Genomic DNA, 20,050 nt, shown 5'->3' with positions numbered 1-20,050 from the left:
TCTGTCTGTCTGTCTGTCTGTCTGTCTATCTATCTGCCTATCTGCCTATCTGTCTGTTTGTCTGTCTGTCTGTCTGTCTGTCTATCTGTCTATCCAGCCTTTTCTCAAAATCTACATTCAGAAGAATAAAAACACAAAACATATGTATATATTTTTACTTTCCACATAATCTAATAATTTTATTTAGTTATTAAAAATAACAACAAGTTGTAAATAATTCATCTGTGTGGTTGGGTGTATGTGGTAATTATAATTATAATAATTATGTGGTAATTAGCCACTAACGCAATTCTCTTTCTTGACAGAAAGTTTGTTTATTCCTCCTACGTGACCTTTTCTCTCCATATATTTGTCCCTGTGTTTGAAGAAGCATACTAATATTTCTCCCACTTATAGACTACATATAGTCATTAGCCTTTGGAAGAATCAACATGTTCATACATTTCAGGGTAGAATAACTGTTTACACATGATAACAATCTTTAACATCCTTCTTTTATTACCTGCTGTGCTTATCTTTTAGTGGTGAAATAGCAAGAAAATCAATTTCCTGATTAAAATACCCAGAGCTCACATCATAATAGCTTGTAATCATGGATACATGTAAACAGCTCTTAAAATGTACAATGTCCAATCTAATGTGTAGTGTGTCGGTATACAAAGTGGAATCTGTAAATGTCATCTTGCTTGCATAACACAACAAATTGTTACCTCAAGATTATCGAATGAGCAACTTAAAGTTGATGAAAATCTTGATTTTGTTGCAGTAGAACTGTACTATAGTTTCTCTTTTTTTTGTAGTCTGTCATTACACTTGTCAGACTGAATCCAGAATAGCATACTACCATACCACTCTTAGTATTTCTGCTCATAGTAGTTTTATATTGCAGAAGTAGTGGAGAAGTATGCTATTCAGCCCCGTTTTTGCACATTCCAGACAGGTTTGCTAGTCTGTAAGTTTTACAGTGGATTTACAGTGACCGTTTCATTATGCCAGTAGATGACGAAAAGCTACTGTTTTTATGATTAAGTCAATTAATCTTTCTTTCATTCTTTCAAAAACACTGATTCATTCAAACGCTAAGCAACAACTGATGAATGAATTATTGAATCATCATTCACTCAACTGAATCATTTCAAAACACTGATTAATTAAAAAACAAAACACTTTTGTGCGTCAGTTGATTCAGCTTTGGCTTTTTTTGTGAAGTAAATTAGACAAGTATAAAGCTTTGATAAGTCGCTATAATGATAACAACACATATATCGAACGATATCGCTGGAATCATTTTAGAACAGTTTTTTTTTTCAGCTGATAAAAACATTGAAAGCTGAACAGAATCCTTCCAACCAAGAGCTCAAACACTTAAGGCCTGTTCACACCAACAACAATAACTATCGTCCACACCGATGGATGATAATGTTCTGTTTAGTATATAATGCATGCAAAATGCTCAATTTTGTCACCAGTCACATTAAATAGTCACTAATTTGTTGTGGGCACTAATATAGTTATTGTTATAGTTATCCTTATAGTTAATCCTTTTAAGTGTGAACAAGCCTTAACTGGGAACATTGTGTCTAAATTGTTGCAAAACCTTTTTTTCAGAAAATTGAAAAATATCCATCAAATCTAAATGAAAAAATATATTATCGAACCACTCTTTACTCCACTGTTCTTTTTCATTAGCTACATTTCTGTGTCCATATCAGGTTTCGGTATGGCAGCACCCACTACACTCAATGGAAAAATCTTCCTTATCTTCTATGGGCTGATAGGCTGCGCAGCCACCATTCTGTTCTTCAACCTCTTTCTGGAACACATGATAATGCTGATTACATTCCTCACACGCAGATGTCGAAAGCAAAAACAAAAAACGAAGCTGAGTAAAAGACACATTGTCCCCAATTTGAACACACAGCTGGAACATGGAGATGAGCAGGAGGACTGGAAACCTTCTGTTTACTATGTAACCCTCATTTTGGCAACAGTTGCGATTTTGGTGAACTGCGGAGCATCAGGTCTGTACTCAGCCATGGAGGATTGGAGCTACCTAGAGTCTATGTACTTCTGCTTCGTGGCTTTCAGCACCATGGGTTTCGGCGACATGGTGAGTGGACAGAAGGCCCACTATGAAGCACGTTGGGTCTACCAGATAGCCAACTCTTTAATGATCATCCTTGGAGTGAGCTGCACCTATTCTCTTTTCAGCGTCACCGCCATCATCATCAAACAGATGTTGAACTGGATTTTGGCCAAGCTATTCAGTCTGCATTGCTGTCGGTCTTGGGGCTGCTGCTCCATCACAAGTCTGAAAGTCAAAGAACTGGCCAATCAGCAGATCCAGAACACAAGCAACCATCACGGCACCTGTCATGTGGTCAAGGCCTCTCTCCCCTCCAAGAGCAAGTGTAAGTGTGCCAGCACTACAGTAGAAACCGTGTGCCAGAGCCTGGACACAGCAAACAGTGGCCCAACCTTTGAACATGAAATCAGAGATTCGGACAAACTTTCGATTGATGATACAGAGAAAGACGTTTTCGGTGCTCTCAGCAAGAACTGTCACCTTAGTCATCATCATAGTGTGCGGGAGGATGTGAGAACAGTTGCAATGTCAAATCATCAGCAGCAAGAGACAAACATTAATGCAAAGCCAGTACTGTAAAAAGAAATGCAGTGAAAACTGATAAACGGCTTAACTGTAAGCTACTACAGTATGTAAAAATGTATATTAGATTTAATAGGTTAATGCATTTAGTTTTATTTGGAAGTTAAAAGTGTAAATTAACTTGTAATTTAGGGTGCAAATCTATGTTATAGACTTAATATATGTACTTTTACAGTAAAATTATCTTTATTTTACAATAGAGGACATTCTGAACTAAATTAAATCTCCCAACTTGTGAAGGGAAATGTCACGTGATTCGTTTTTGTAAAACAGTAATACTTTCTTGTTTGTTTCACCATAATATCCCCACAATGCAATGAAATTGTAAAGCTATTGATTTAAATAATTTTATTCATTAATAAAGAGTTCAAACTCTTAAACCAACCAACCAGCTCTGAAATAAATTAAAGCATTCTGAATTGGATTTTTCATTTACTGTCCTTATACCTGCAGTCATTAGGTCCTATCATTCTATCATATCATTCTATAACATTTGAACAAGTTTTCCAGCCTATAGTTTCCATTATTGTTAGTTTATAAAATATATTTTTATTCAAAATGTAAGTTAGAAATTGGCTTAAAGATATACATTATTATTTCAATTAGGCCTATATCGGACATCTTTGTGCCACATGTACTATTGTGGTGGTTATTAGTGCATTTTAAGTTATTAATTTTGGTAGCCTAGTTGAAGTAGATTGGTATACAGTATTAAAATTATATCACTTAATGAAATATACAGTTATAAGTTGTGAGATAATACCATAATACCAGAACATTTTTGGTGAATTTCTGGCCATAGCAATTTTTACCGTAAAAAATATTATATAAGAATATTCTTTACAGTGCACACAATTTTGAGTAGAGAGTCATTTAAATGGACACACAATTCAGAGAATATACATTTAATTAATTCATAGTGGAATACATTGGTTCTTGTTTTTTTTGCCGATGGTCCATCTGGAAGCCTCCAAGATGCAGTCTTTCTTGACTTTGTACTGCTCTGTGAGGTATTTTCCATTAAATCATCACAAAGGAGAAAAGCATCAGCCATTCTCTATAATAACTTTAATTACCAAACCACAAAGCAGTGGCCAAAACTGTCATACCATTATGTTTCCACTGAGTCATAGCACTGAATGGTGATTTAAAATAAGTGGTGGTGAAAAGTAAAAAAAAAAAAAAAACATTTTGATGTGGAACAAGTGTATGTTACAAAGACATCATGATTCATAAATAACGTACAGCCAATGCCCAGTGCATGATCCACTGTTTTGTCCATTTTTTTTTCAGTGCTGCATGGACTGCAAAACCACACTAAAAGAGTAGCGCTGAAAGAGTAGACCTTAAAGCAGGGCTCTTCAAATCTGGTCCTGAAGGGCCACTGCACTGCAGAGTTTAGCTCTAACCCTGATCAAACACACCTGATCAAGCTAATCAACATATTCAAGATCACTAGAAAATCACAGGTAGGTAAGTTTGATCAGGGTTGGAGCTAAACTCTGCAGGTCAGTGGTCCTCCAGGACCAGATTTGAAGAGCCCAGCTTCCCAGCTGACTATGGTTGCCAAGTCCATGGTTATGCTGCAGAACTGGGCTACTTTTACACTTGCTGTGGGCTGATTTTTTCCTAAGGTTTAAGGTTTGACATATACATAAATGATATATTATTTATATTATAAAACCTTAGCTGAGACAAAGCAAAGAGATTTTTGTAAGGAAGGGGCATGTGTTTTAACAGATTGGTGGATCTTTCCAGAATTGTTACTAGCAAATGTTTAAAGAAAGAATATGTCATCTACGGAAGCATTTCCACTTATGTAAAGCTTGTTAGGAATATTTTGTGAACTGCATACAGTTCATTTTCAAATAATTTAAAAATAAAGGATTACCACACCCACCAAAGGTAAGTCATCGATTTTAAGGTAAGACGATTTATTTATGAAAACACTGTTTTGATTGTTTCGCAGATCTGGCAGCCAGATAAATGAGACTACAGAGATCGTCAGGAACATTAAACATCCTCACAAACAGGTAAACTTATCTACTCATTAGTCTATTTTACAGCCAAATGCTAAGGATTTTAAACAAATACTGAATGAATTGTCCTAGGAAGCTTATGGTGTTGATGCTGTGCAACCGTGGTGTAGTTATAATTTATAAAGGTTGTGTTAATTTGTGAAAATTATCATGATAAACAAAACAGCATAAAATCTTGTTGTTCACAAAGCTTATTTTCTACAAGACCCCAAAATAAAAATTCAATTGGCTTTTTGTCAGGAGAACCAGGGTGATGTTAACTTCTGGGTTGGCCTACAAAAACACATCATCACTGCAGCACACTAAGGGGCAAACATGAATTGTGACCCTGGACCACAAAACCAGTCATAAGTAGCACTATTTGTAGCAATAGCTAACAATAAGTCAAAATTATCGATTTTTCTTTTATGCCAAAAATCATTAGGATATTAAGTAAAGATCATGTTCCATAAAGATATGTTGTAAATTTCCTACTGTAAATATATCAAAACTTAATTTTAATTTTTTTGCACCCTCAGATTCCAGATTTTCAAATAGTTGTATCTCAGCCAAATATTGTCCTATCCTAACAAACCATACGTCAATGGAAAGCGTATTTATTCAGCTTTTAGAGTAGATGATGTATAAACTTAATTTTAAAAAATTGTGCATTAAAAAAGAGTGCATGATATCTATATTGTGGCAGCCAATGCTTTAGATCAGTGATCCTCAAATCTGGCTCGAGAGATTGACTTTCCTGCAGAGTTTAGCTCTAACCCTAATCAAACACACCCGAGTTTGCTAATCAATGTCTTCCGGATCATTAGAAAATCACAGGTATAGTTGTTTGATTAGGGTTGGAGCTAAACTCTGCAGGAAAGTGGATCTCGCCAGCCAGATTTGAGGCTCACTGCTTTAGATGGTCAACACTGATCATTATGCTGATACTATGATAGATATTGGGGATTCTTTTTATTGAAATTTAACCAGAATATTCGCTAAGCCACAAAAGAAGTAAACTTTTATTTATCTTTTCCACTGTAGAATTATTTTGTTGCAGGTGGGCTTTTAATCCAAACAAAACAGTATTTTTTTGTATAGGCCTAGATTCAGGGTCCAGTTATTAGATTGCTTATAAAAAGGCATAAGTATAAACAAACCTTTTTCGAGAATAGTATTACATTACTATGATTTGTTTATACAGCACAAATGATTTGAAAATTAGATCTGAACTGATCTAATTTTCCTTCTCACAAAAAGCATTGCTGAAAATGACCGGAATCGGATCGCAGCCGTAAAGCAAACGGTCGAAACCCGAAATTCGTTATATTCACTACAATTCACACTCTATTTATAATCCACCAAAGTGGAAGATAAACCACAGTAGGAGAATGTATCTGTGGGTGGCATATTGCCAATTCATCCTCACACTCAGCTGTGAGTGTGCGGTAATGAGATGAAGCTGGCGCGGAGGGATACAGCGTAAATGAGGCCAGAGCGCAGCGGTGGCGCATTACTACACCTCAGTCTGGCTCACTCACTCACTCACATACACACACAGGGACAGATCCTGCGTTTACTCGTCAACGTTTAAAACACAAACAGCTTTCTGCTGCTGATTTTACACACATTTATCTGACGGGCCTTTTTAAGGATGGTAAGTACAGCCTGATGTTTATGTTGTTGTTTTTTTCTTAGCTAACGGTTTAGCCACTTTAGCATCCTGTCAGACCGTTTGACAGCTAATAATAATTGTACCAATTATTTAAGCTTTCTCTTTACCGTTTGTGATGTCGAACGCATAAAGATTGCGTAGGGTTTAGTAAAAGTGAAAATGCGTAGCAACACATCGATGTTTTATTTAAACAAACTGCTAATTATCCAGTTAGCGCTATCCAGCAGATGCACATTAACATGTGTTATGTATATTAAAGGAAAATAATGTACGATTCAATATGAATTAATCTAAAAGAGATTTTAGAAATGGATAAATTAGGCTAGTTACGTTGCAGTTTAACGCGCTCCCGCTATTGCTCTCGCGCCAGCTGAAGTCTCAATCACATGCGCACCAGTTTCTGTATTCGGTTTCTTGAATATTCTTTAATGCAAACTAGCCGTTTTTGGTCACAGTAGACCCTAGTGGTTGCAAATGCATGCTTTGTATTGCATTGCAAATATGCATGATGTAAATTCACAGCGCTGACAGCTTTTGAGTGCCTCTCGGATGCATATTTCTATTGCAAGTTAAGTATGCAACGCATCATGCGTGTTGCCTTTACGCAGTGTTTCTGCTTATCTCGGTGTGTGAACAGTGACTGGCTGCTAATTTTACATGGGCTGAGCTCATTGCCTTTAACAGAAGGATAAGTGTGGGCGTGGTGGTGTAAAAATAACCATCAGCAAAGCATATGCGCTCAAGTTCCTCATTTCTGGAAGAATCTGTCGCTTAGCTTGCTTTGCCTCCATGTATTTGCTTTGCATGCACGTTCACAAAGTTTGCAAACGTCCTGCGGATATGAGACTGTCTCTCTGTTGCATTTGCATGGGCCAAAGTTGCAACATGTAGGGTAGCTGTTGCGCACCGGTTGTTTAAAAAAAAAAGCGATTCAACATCACGCAGCCCCAAGATGATCATATAGCTGTATAAGGCGTAAATATGAATGGAGTGGACAGTGAGGTTGCATATTGCAGCATGCTGAACTGCAGTGACGGATCCCGGTTGTCCCCCTCCCCCTTTCCCCCTGCATTGAACCAAATCATAGCTGGTGCAGCAACACGCTGACACTGGATCTGCAGTGCAGACGCCCGCACTCGCTCATCAAATTGGACTGCAACTCGGAGAGGACAAACATTTGTCCGCTCATGCTCCACACTTAATCCACACTAATTGCTGCAGTCATTGAAATGCGGTAACGGGCTTGAGAAGCAGCGCGCAGAATATGTTAGCCGGAAGCAACGGAGACGGCTGCCCACCTGCATCCAAACCAGGCATTTAACCATCCGTGTGCAGCTGGTCCTGGAGGGCATGTGTGCAGCTGATGTCTGATACAGTCTGAATGGAGGGCCGCCATTGCATTGCACTACTAGCCTGGAGTTTGAGTAATAGATTTCTTCTGTTTCTAGGAGTAGCATTGTTTGTGATACTCGGAGTCACTCAAGATTCCTTTTCAGTAGGATTAATCGGTTTTCGCGATAGAGATAACAAAAGTCAAATTTATGCAAATGAGCAGTGATATGATCAAGAAAAGTGCAGTTTTTTTTTAGATTCAATTTAATAAAATGTCAATTGGTATAACCAAACAACGTTATGTTAACATTTTCTTTAAACTTTGAATGCGAGTCTACACAAAATGTTAAAAAAGTAAAAAAATATGCTACCATTCAGAAGTTTGGGATTTGAGTTATTTGAGAAATATAATAAATGTTGTTCTTTATAATATCAAAGAGTCCTGGGAAAGAAAATAAATCATGGTTTCCACAAAAATAGTATGCAGCACAACTGTTTACAACATTGATAATAATAAATGTTTCTAGAGCAGTAAATCAGTATATTAGAATGATTTCTGAAGGATCATGTGACGCTGAAGACTGGAGTAATGATGCTGAAAATTCAGCTTTGCGTCACAGGAATAAATTACGTTTTAAAATATATTCAAAAAGAAAACGTTTATTTAAAACTCTGGTAAAAAAAATAAATGATGCCTTGTTGAGCATAAGAGACTTCTTTCAAAACATAAAATCTTACTGACCCCAAACCATTGAATGGCAGTGATTTTTTTTTTTTTCAAGGTATAACTTTTCTTTTTTAATTCCGCAATTATCAATAAATATGAATTCATAAATTGGCCTATAATTTTTATAAGTCTGACATGTAGTTGTTTTCAAAATCGCCTCCATACCCTCATTTGCTATTTTTATTAGTTCACTAATATAATGAATGAAAATGAGTAAGCAAATTTGGACACTGAGTGTACCAGAAGGGCTGCCACTTTTACATTGTGCTTTTTGTGCCAACTCCAGTAGTAATAAAGATTTATCTTGAATTCTGTCATGGAAACTAGCATGAATAAACCTCCATTAAACTATTTAATAATCAATTAATAATAAATTTATACCTGTATGATTTTCCGCTATACCCAAATTGGACAAACGTTTTGGAAAATAGATGGATGGATGATTCCGCTGCAGTCACCATCTTCTGGCCAAGCGCGGGAATTCATTCGGCACGAGCCTCACACTGCATTATAGGTATATGGGGTGATTTCAGACACAGCCCATGACATTTTATGGCCTGCCTTAATCTTGCCTTGTTTTATAAGGACAAATTATCTGATATTTTAAGATACACATTGACTTTGACACACAGTCACGAGGGTCTGCAGGGGCCTTCTCTATAATATAATTTTTTTTTCTGCATGTTGTTTGAACCATGACTTTGTTGGTCGCACCACATGGCTTTATTTTAGACAAAAGTTTTTAAAAATTTTAATATGCAATAGAAGCTGTCAAGCTGTATTGATTGTTTAAAAACTTTTCATTAAGAAATAATAATAAAAGCTCGTTTTTCTTTGCAAGAATTTAATTTTATTTCTTTTTTTGTTGATACAGCTGTCCAGATATTGTAATCATGCCATTTTTCCTGCTCCATGCCCCCGCCCCCCAAAAAAATATCACAATAATTTTTAATAATTTAAAATATGCTCATCATAGAAGAGCTATGTAAGTAATTATTATTTGCATTGATTGACCCATGTTGTAAAATAGGCAGCACAGTTTCCTGTTGCGATTTTACAGTACAAAATGTATTATGCGCAGGTGTGTATCTTGTGCTTTGCTGTGCCCTCCTGTTATTGAGAGAACCATTTATATCAGTCGTTTTCTCATCTCACAAATGGCGAGCCAAATGTGTTAAAGCTAAAGTCATTGCCTCGTATGTGGATGAGTCAGATCCATGTCCGCTGTTTCCTCATGGATCATTTTACACCCTGTCCATTTTAAGCTCCAAGCTTTATGAATCACCCGCCTTTGAATACAAGGGAGCGTGTTCTGCTGCCTCCTCTAAGAAAAGACACAGCTGAATCATGCAGAGTGAATCACGTGTACAGATGAATCCTCTCCTATTTAATAATTGAATAACGAACTCCGTGTCAGAGAGAAGCGCAATCATTTTAAGTGTGTCGCATTCATGACCCCCTAAGGTGGCACTGTCTAATTATAACTGCCGTGGATATTTTTATGCATGTTTTTCATTATACTCATTTAGTCAGAGGTGTGTGTGTGAGCACTGCAAAACTGGAGCTTTTCTGATAGTGATGTGGCACTGAGCTGATTGACTTCCTCTTTCTCTCTCTCTTTTTCCCAATACAGGCAGATCAGCTGACCGAGGAACAGATCGCTGGTGAGTGAACTCTGACAGTCAGCTTCAAAAGGGCCACTAAAGCTGTCTTACACATTACATCATCAGTGCACACACATACACGCTAGGGCTGTGCGATTTGGGGGAAAATATAAAATTGTGATTTTTTTTTTTGACAGATACTGCGATTGCGATTTGATTTGCGATTTTAAATTTGCAAGTTGTCTGTCATTTCGAAGCTTAAGTTGCATACGGTTTTCTTTAGTTTTAATTTGCCTAACTATCGATCTGACCCAGTAGACGCCATAATCCCACTCTGTCTCTCTCCCGCTTTCCGTTTTTATTTATTTATTTTTTTTTTAATGGTGGGTGTTTACGCAGTTGGCTAGAGCAGTGCTGATTGGGGAGAACGGAGGTGCGCTCACTCTTGCCCAGGGCAAGTAAGACTGCAACTCAAGGCTGGCAGTCATGCATATGCTCTGGAACAGAGTAATATCGCGTCCACATCGCAGGCTTTGCGATTAGGAAATCGCAACGTCTCAAATCGCGATTTTGATTCGATTTCGATTAATTGCACAGCCCTAATACACGCACCATATTGCAACCTCAATAACATGTTAAGGCTCAAAGCAACCTCATTAAGTATGGGCTGACAGACCCATTCCCTGCCCCTCATATTTCTTGAGATTCACTGTCAAGTAACATTGGCTGAAAAATTGTCTAGTACCATGGTTCTCGTCCAAAGGATCAGGACCCTCTAGGGGGTCTTAGCGCACTTCCACGGGGGCCGCAATATGACTTAAAATGATTTTTTTTAAAAAGCGGATTTTGAAAAGATATAAACTGACATTCTATTTGTTCTTTTGATTTTCTTTCCCTTAGCAAGTGTAATTTGTATTTTAATTCTGGATATATGAGAGAATTTTAAAAGTGTGATAATATCTTGGCCTAAATGGGGGGTGTGTAATTTTCTGCTTTAATGCTGTAGCTTTTTGAATGAGGCGAAGTGCTAAACAAGACAGTGGTTGTGATTGGCACACTACCATGCTATTTTCACACTTTGTAGTGTACTTTTGGTAGTATGCACATTTTCTTTATACACTGAGTGCCCAGATGACCTACTTCCCAAAATGTGCAAGAAGGTTAAGCCCAAAGTATACTTCAGTTTTTACACGCATGCGAGGGTGCACACTGCCCAATTTTGTTTTTTTTTTAGTTTAAAAAAGTACAAAGATATTTTTATCTGCCATAACTTATGGAGAAAAATAGTGCAGCCAGTGTACAAAGATGAAAATTGCTAGAGTGCGTATGTCGACCGTCTGCGTCAAATGGAGAATACTTTGAAAGGCTACGTTTTCAACTGGATGTATACACTAGAGTACCTGTAAAAAAAAAAAAAACGGAAGTATACTTTGAGCTTTAGGGTTAGTACATGGATTTCTGTGTCCTACAATGCAATGCACTGTAATCTTGATTTATCATGTCCAGTGAATTAGTCATACAGGAAGTAATATCAACGGCACCTGGTATGGTTTAAAATGTTTTTTTATTTTTTTAAATAAATCTCTTTCTTGACTCATTTGATTCCACTGACATATTTTCACATAGTATTTTTTTTTTAATAAAAACTAGGGATGTAACGATTCACTCAAGTCACAATGTGATAGAATTCACAGTACTGATTTCACAATACAATTTTCTCTTTTAAAGCAGCACTATGTAACTTTTTCTGTGTTCAAAATTTGCAAAATGTATGTAATGAGCGGGTACATCATGAATTCATCTTCCAAACCGCGTTTTTGTCTTAATCCGAATCACTACGGTTAGGGATGGGTATCGTTAAGGTTTTAACGGTATTACTACTCTTACCGATACTGCTTATGGATTCGGTACTTTAACGGTATTCTTATCGGTACTTTTTGTTTTATATATATATATATATGACAAATTAAGAGCTGAATTAACATTGCTTTATATTCTGAAATGTAAAATAAATATTTAATGAAATGAATATAAAACATCAATTTGTAAATGCACCAGTGTGCAGGCATTTTTAGTGTTTTATACATAAGATAAGATACAGTAAGAACATGAACAAAGAAACAAAGTAAAACAAACTGACCAATACAATAAAACAAATATACAAATTAAATGAAATAAACAGTGCTTTAATTCTTCCATTAAGTTCTACTAACATTACTGTTCAGGTAAGTAATAGCCTACAAAAGAAATCTAAAAGTAATCAAATGTAAATGAGCACTGCATAGTTTTCAGTGTATGTATTGATAGATTAATGCTTATTAAAGCTATAACGTTATTCAGATTAAGAGCAGATTTGCATTTTGATGGCCCAAGCGCCAGTCTGTCACTTTAAGACAATATATTGACACACATCGGATTTTCTCCCAACTGTTCTCCTCCACTTAAGACATAAACTGTGTTTAAGTAAATACTCTCCAAGCCGGCCATTTTGACATTTTTGTGTGTATTCGATCGTTTGGACATGCGCCCGAAGCTCAAAGTGTAATTTGCTTGTCCGTTTTGGAGCGCACCGCTCGCACACATTTCAGCCTGAGGAACAGCGTCTCTTGTGCGGATTGTGCTTTCAACGTTTTATCAAACATGTCCCGCAATTTAGCAACAGTAAAGACGGCATCTTACAACAATCACCGATTGAGCTGATTCTGACGTTAAGTTTGGGTTTTAGGGAGGAACGAATGCGCACCGCTGTGAAGGGAAAGAAGTTATTCATGTCTTCTTTTGTATAATCCTTAGAAGCCAAAATCGAAATAAAAAAAATAAAATTAGCTTAATAAAACAGCCACAGGCCTAAAGTGTAAGCAGATGTTTGAATGTTTAGTTCTCTCTTCTATCATAATTAAACAGGGCTTTCATGAAATGCAAAACACACCTGATGCGAATTCTTTGCTCTTCATTTTCTATAAGCAGAGTTAACAGACCCTGTTGTATTTTCTTGTAATTTATTAAAAGAAGGTACACCGCCATCTTGTGCCGACTAAACTGACTTGAACGCACCTGACGTCGTAATTACGACTTGTCAACTCGTAAGTACGAACGTCCCAGGAGGACTTGAACGCAGCATTCTATTTGGACTATTGTAGCCTGGTCGGTCGTCACCGCTGCGGAGTAACACATACCTGCGTGAATCGCCATAGACATAAACTTAGAGAAGTAGCTCCGGTTGGAATGTTCTTCCGTGGGATGTGTGCAGTTCTGTTTATTAACCACTAGAGCGCCAAAAGTTACATAGTGCTGCTTTAACAAATTGAGATTTAAGAAAAATTATAAATGAAAATGTGTCCTTTTATTATTTATCAAACAGAATGCTGTACTACGTTTCTTTGTGAAATTTAAATGTCAACAAAACTAAACTGAAATTTTAAAACAAATTCCAAATCAAATAAATAAATAACACGTATAAAAGAAATCTCTTCATATAAACTAACTAATGCTGGGAACACACTAAAAGATTTTTAAAATCTTATAAGATCTTCAATGTGAGAGACCACAAACATGAGGACAAAAATTCCTAGATTTAACCGTTTTGCTCCTATAGTGTGTGGTCTTCCGTGGGATGTGTGCAGTTCTGTTTATTAACCACTAGAGCGCCAAAAGTTACATAGTGCTGCTTTAACAAATTGAGATTTAAGAAAAATTATAAATGAAAATGTGTCCTTTTATTATTTATCAAACAGAATGCTGTACTACGTTTCTTTGTGAAATTTAAATGTCAACAAAACTAAACTGAAATTTTAAAACAAATTCCAAATCAAATAAATAAATAACACGTATAAAAGAAATCTCTTCATATAAACTAACTAATGCTGGGAACACACTAAAAGATTTTTAAAATCTTATAAGATCTTCAAAATGTGAGAGACCACAAACATGAGGACAAAAATTCCTAGATTTAACCGTTTTGCTCCTATAGTGTGTGGTGTCCTCGGGGTTCCCCCCCACACATCAGGATTTCTGATCGTAAATGTTGAATATTTACGATTCAAGATCGGGGCGCCTCTGACGTTCTTCTGAGCAGATTCAGTCACTCTTAGCACACCACACACCACAGGAAAATCTGATAAGATAATCTTTAGAACCACCAAGATAATCGGGACATTACCTAGAATTGTCGGAAGGGGAGAAAGCGGCCTAAAATCAGCCCGATTATCTTGTGGTGTGTACCCAGCATTAGGCTTTGCCTGTGCTCTTTGCATTTAAAATTAGAGGCAACCACTGCATTTTAATCACGATCCAAACAAAGCTGCTGCTTAAGCCGGGCTCACATTACAGGAGTTTTAAAATCCTAACTGATTATGGAATCTGGTTGCAGCACACACATAAGGAGAATCTTTGCAGATTATCTTCCTTTAAACCTTAAACATGCACACACTACAAGATTTGAAAATCGTGGCGCATCAAACACTACAAGATATTATTAAGATCACGCAGCAGCTTGTCAGCTATGTTTACATATGTTAGCTAGCGTGCTAGCAGCTTTCTGCACTCACCCGGTACGTTCAAAACTGAGGCGATTTCACCCCAGCACTTCTCTTTCTCCTTATGGTTGTGATACGTTTTCGACACATTATTCAGACAGTCGTGTTACTACAAAACGACAAGTAGCAGTTTCCTCCGTCTCCACTATCCAACGGAGCCGTACAGCAGCTGTTTTGCGGTCGCGCATTGGCTATTGTGAAAGTACTGATGTAATCATATAGCCATCATCATCCTGACTTAAATCCTAAATATCAAATATGTTTGATATTAATCAGGGCAGCCCCGATTTGTGTGCGAGTAGATCAGGAGGTGCAAGATTCGATCGGTGAACGCCTCGCATTACCAGATAATTAGGGGTGGCTCGATACCACTTTTTCAGAACCAATCCGATATCGATCCGATACCAGCGCAGTTTTGTTAATCAGTGTAGAATTTCTATACCTCAATGTGTGTTGAACTGATCATCACTCTTTTGTGTGTTACACACAATCTACTTAATATAGACAACTTTCTTATAAAGAAAAAATAACAAACAGAAAAAAATATATAATCAACAGGGCTTGACGCTTACTTTTTTCAGAAGGAGCACATGTGCTCCTAAGTTGAAAAATTTAGGAGCACATTAAAGAATTTTAGGGGCGCAATGAAAATTTATTAAATAATGTGTTTTTACCTAATACCCAGCAGCTTTTGTAAGCAGGACGTCTTGCCCGCTTTGAGCTTAGCCAGCGGTCCACAGCAGGACTGGGATCAAATTGCTCTAATGAAGGCCCCTCTAAACTGATCCGCATCAAGTCTTCAGTTGTGGACACTCCAAGGCAGCTTCTTGTTGAATTCTTGATGCGGTTTTGGGCAGAAAAACCTCTTTCACACTGGGCAGCAGAAATAGGGAGCACCAGCATGATCTGCACCAACTCTAGTATGTTCTATGGAAGATGACAACATTTTAAATTAATTAAATAAAAATAAAAAATAGAAGTTGTGTCTGGACAATTTTGGACTGCACTGCCTTACTTTGTAGTCTTGCTTGTAGGGGTCCTTTGTCAGCAGCATCTCCCATAAGCCAGAGTAGGTTTTGTCCCTGAAGTTCTGGCTCACTAGGATTTTGAGCCCTTGCCATTCATCCTGGATTGTAGCAATTTTGCACCCTGCTCTGAAACACAGAACAGAGCAATTTGAGTTTGCACATATGCAACAGGTGTCTCAAATGGCAATGCTGTGCCTTATCAAATTAATTCTTACTCTGTTAGAGGCTTTTCAAAATGCTTCACCAGGTCTGCTATGCTGTCATCTCCAAAGGTAAGTAAGTTAGCTTGTTCCTCTGGCCATGTGTCAGGGTTGAGCACTCTGAAAGAATCCAGTATGGTCTGGATCCCCTCATTCTTCACCAAACCACCAAACCTTGCTTTGATGGCATCCACACTGATGCTGATGGCAGCTTCTACGTGCCGCTTCAGCTGTGGATGTTTGAGGCATGTGACATTCCCTTTCAGTTTCATTCCCTTCAAAAGACACACATACACACATATACACACTTAGGGTTAGTTCACCTAAAAATGAAAATTCTGTCATCTTTTACTCCCCCTCAATTTGTTCTAAACCTATGAGTTTCTTTTTTCTGCTGAACATTTAGTGGGGAACAAATAAAAGTGAATAAGTGTTGGACTAAATCTGGTAAAATGTTACACATTGCTCTTTGTATGGTTGTAAAATACATTCATGAAAAAAGTAATATTTATATATAAATATATAGGGCCTATTATAAAATTTAAAAGACATTTCTTCTAAATGTATAGCACAGTAATGAGGCAGCAACATATGATATATATAACAAGAAAGGCTATTAATAATCTGTCATTGTGCAAAAGTATTATGATACGAAAGGCTCCAATACAGAGCGGCACAAAGCGCTTGTGCGCATCCCGTGCGCAGAATGATACGCTTGAAGCAACACGGAGTCACAGCGCGCAGCGCTCCGCGTAAAAACGTTCAAAGCACAAAGGAAAGAGACATTGATGCATAGTGTATTAAATCTGTGCGATAGTTTATTGAGCCTTTTCTTTTAACAGTTTTAAATCTCAGTTACTGTGCTCGTGAATAACAATTCAAAGTGCTCTCTACTAGTGCTCTCTACATAGTGTTGTGATCTAACACGGTCGAAATGAACACTATTTAGAAACAAAATTAAACTCCAGCAAGATAAAGTCTTGCAAAACCATTTATCTTTATTTACAGATCAAGTATAATATTAGGAACATTAAATCATCTTGGAGAGAGTTTCATTGTCTTGACTGTAGTAACCGAACGTGACACGCAGTTTGAATGCTGAATGGAGGATGACAGACAGCCGCAGCGAAGAGAAGAGTTTACATTAACTTGAATTTAACTACTTAAATATTCATCTGTACCTCACATTAAACTGTGGAATGGCTTCAGAACACTTGAAATATAGTGCACGAAAACTTTTTATAGTGCTTTATGATGTTTTTGTGGCTTTCGTGGGGCTTAACAATAACACGGAATAGTATACGCACAATATCGGATATGGATCGGTCTCCTCTGACCGATAACCGGTCCGACAGAAAATGCCAGTGTCGGAGCGATACCGATACGGAGTATCGGATCGGCGCACCCCTACAGATAATCCACGCCGAACATCGGGACCGATCAAGGTGCTCGACAAGATTTTTGCTCTGATTCTCGGGAGGGGAAAATCGGGCTAAAAATCCTGTAGTGTGAGTCCGGCTTTACGTGAATCTTGAGCGTTTTTTAATTTAAATTTGATTGTATAATTCCAAAATTTGAAGCAAAAACGGAATGATCTGACTTGAGCTTTGTGAAACTATACTATATAAAATATCTGAACAAAACAAAAACAGCATATGGGCTTCATGAGAGTGAAGACTGTTCCACTCAGAGATTCGTTCATATAAACCTCCACTCGCAAATGTTTCACAATTAAATGAACATCTCAACCGACTTCATCACAAAATCATCACACATTTTTATGGATTTTCAACTGGCTCGGAGTGCATCGTGACATCCATAATAACAACTGAAAAGTTTATATACTGCTAGTAGTATTCTATACTGAAAGCTATTTACTGCAAAAGTAGTACCTTACCCCCTGTTTTAAGAGTTGCTTAGACTTCAAAAAAGTACATGTACTGTACTTACATGTTTGTAATTCAAAACAGAGTTCAAGGAGGCGTTCTCACTCTTCGACAAAGATGGCGATGGCACCATTACCACCAAAGAGCTGGGTACAGTGATGCGCTCATTGGGTCAGAACCCCACTGAGGCCGAGCTCCAGGATATGATCAATGAGGTAGATGCTGATGGTAAGATCACAAACAATTATAACTTTCCACAGTCCTGCTGTCTTTTCTGTTTGATACAATAAGTGCTTTATTTTAGTCAGGTAAAGTTATGTGGCTTCTTATGTCCAATCCTGCTCAAGGAGGTCCACTATACTGCAGACTTTAGCTCCAGTCATAATTAAACACACCTGGACCAGCTAATGAGGGTTTTCAGAATTACTGGAAACTTCCTGGAGATAAACTCTGCAGGACGTTGGCCCTCCAGGAGCAGGATTGGACACCCCGTCCTAAATCAAGCTGGTGTTAAGTGTCTTTCTCAGGATGGCAGATTAGCATTGGCGAAGATCGCCCTGTGAGTCCAAAAGTGCTAAGATGGTTGGTCTCATTCTCAGTCAGCATGCCCATAGAGAGCCGTTCTTGGACCTCCCGATACATATTACACATCAAAATGGCAAGAGCTGTCAGGAAGTGCATTCTGATGTGCTGAAAGCTACAGGCATCCTTTGAGAACCAGGCGTGTACAGGTTTATATCTGGCCAGCAGGTAACAAGGTTTTGTTTAGAAATTGGCAGGCTTCTCTGGAAGATCTTGACATAAGCTTGCAAAAGTTGAAGCTTTGAAATATATTGAAGTCTACTGCCTCATGCAGATGCACTGGTGGAAGTTTTTTTTACTTTTCATTTAATCTTGTGGTAAATGGCAACAACATGATCTGTCCACAGGCAACGGAACTATAGACTTCCCGGAGTTCCTAACCATGATGGCACGGAAAATGAAGGACACGGACAGTGAAGAGGAAATCCGAGAAGCTTTCAGAGTCTTTGACAAGGTGAGGAAATGTCACCGTTAACTGCAGCTGCCATGAACTTGAAACCTGATGAAGCACTGAACTGATTCATGAAACGTAATCTTGAAGAATCTTAATGAAGGTTCAGGGTAGCTGCTTTTGAACACAAGAACACTTCTGACCCACTTCTCAGGGTCAGGTGAACCAAAACCAGCTGAAATATACAAGGCTTCCTTGAAAATGACCAGTCAACTAGTCATCCAGGCAACCCGCTGACTTTGAAACCGTGTAGCTGCTGTGAAGCGTTTACGTAAGAACTGCGCAGGTGTGTTTTCCGTACAGTGGGTGAGATTATTCACCATGTGGGCACAGGCTGCAGCAGGCCGTTGGCAGAGAGTGCTTGAAACAGCTTGAGTTGATTTTGGGTTTTCTTGATTGCTTCTCCACTTGCTTTGAGCTTGGGATGAATATTTTGTAGTCAGATATTTGAACACAAACATAACCAAATAAAATAAATTAAAAGCAATCAATATAATTATATAAATGAAATCACATTTTTAATGTTTCATGTGTCCTTCAGAAAAAGAAGAGATGAAAGTTCTTAAGGTTCCGATATGCTTCAAGCTAAATTTACTGATACGTTACGAACAGGTGAAAAAAAAGGCAAAAAAAACAAAGGTGCTTTGGAGTTTGTTTCAATAGTTCAAACAGCTCGCCAGTGTGAAATTTTGTCAAAAACATCTTTGTTTTTTTTTGTTTTTTGCAAAACATTCTTCGAACTGCCATTGGTCCATGATAGGGGTGGGCGATTTGGAAAAATATTATATCACAATTTTTTTTAGAAATATCACAATTCACGATTTTATCACGATTCTTTGTCATGTTGGTTTTACTATTTTGCAAGTTGTCTGAGCATAACAGTCAAACTAATTTCCCTATTATAAAGACAAAGCCTTTCAAGGTAACAAAATTAAATTAAAAAAAGGCAGATATTTTGGCCAAAGTGGGCGAAGATAAAAATCTTTGTCATTATTTTATCTTTGTTATTAAAAAATAAGAACAAAGATACACATTACCAACTACACATAATATACAAATAAAACAAACTGCTTTATTTTCAGGTACAATAGGTGTATTTAGCAGGAGCATTTAAGAAATTGAATGAACAAATATAAAAATAAAACACTATATAGACTGATTCCTAATACAACTGTTTTAAAGATCTTCAGTCAAGAATAGTGAGTGATTTTTTTCTTTGCATTTTGTTGTTTTATTATCGTTAAAGGAATAGTTCACCCAAAAATAAGAAAAAAAACTGTCATCAGTCTGTCAATTCTGTCATAGTGTTTTATTTTTATACCATCATTTACTCACTCAAAAGTT

General features: G+C 37.3%; 1 protein-coding gene and 1 pseudogene across 1 annotated transcript in view; both read left to right on the top strand.

Annotated features, from left to right (window-relative positions):
• LOC107740395 (potassium channel subfamily K member 13-like) overlaps nt 1-3,048 on the top strand; it is a 3,721-nt pseudogene extending 673 nt beyond the window's left edge.
• A 3,031-nt stretch (nt 3,049-6,079) lies between these two features.
• Nucleotides 6,080-20,050, top strand: part of LOC107740363 (calmodulin-alpha-like) — a 16,642-nt gene continuing 2,671 nt past the window's right edge. Inside the window, exons 1-4 of the mRNA XM_016552788.1 lie at nt 6,080-6,343; nt 10,054-10,084; nt 17,758-17,901; nt 18,603-18,709. Coding sequence (XP_016408274.1) covers nt 6,341-6,343; nt 10,054-10,084; nt 17,758-17,901; nt 18,603-18,709 — 285 coding nt within the window. The 5' untranslated portion in view covers nt 6,080-6,340. The remainder of the gene's footprint in view (nt 6,344-10,053; nt 10,085-17,757; nt 17,902-18,602; nt 18,710-20,050) is intronic.

This window comes from Sinocyclocheilus rhinocerous, unplaced genomic scaffold, assembly GCF_001515625.1.
Source record: "Sinocyclocheilus rhinocerous isolate Xijiao unplaced genomic scaffold, SAMN03320098_v1.1 scaffold315, whole genome shotgun sequence".
Classification (NCBI taxonomy): domain Eukaryota; kingdom Metazoa; phylum Chordata; class Actinopteri; order Cypriniformes; family Cyprinidae; genus Sinocyclocheilus; species Sinocyclocheilus rhinocerous.
This window is presented reverse-complemented; position numbering and strand designations above follow the sequence as displayed.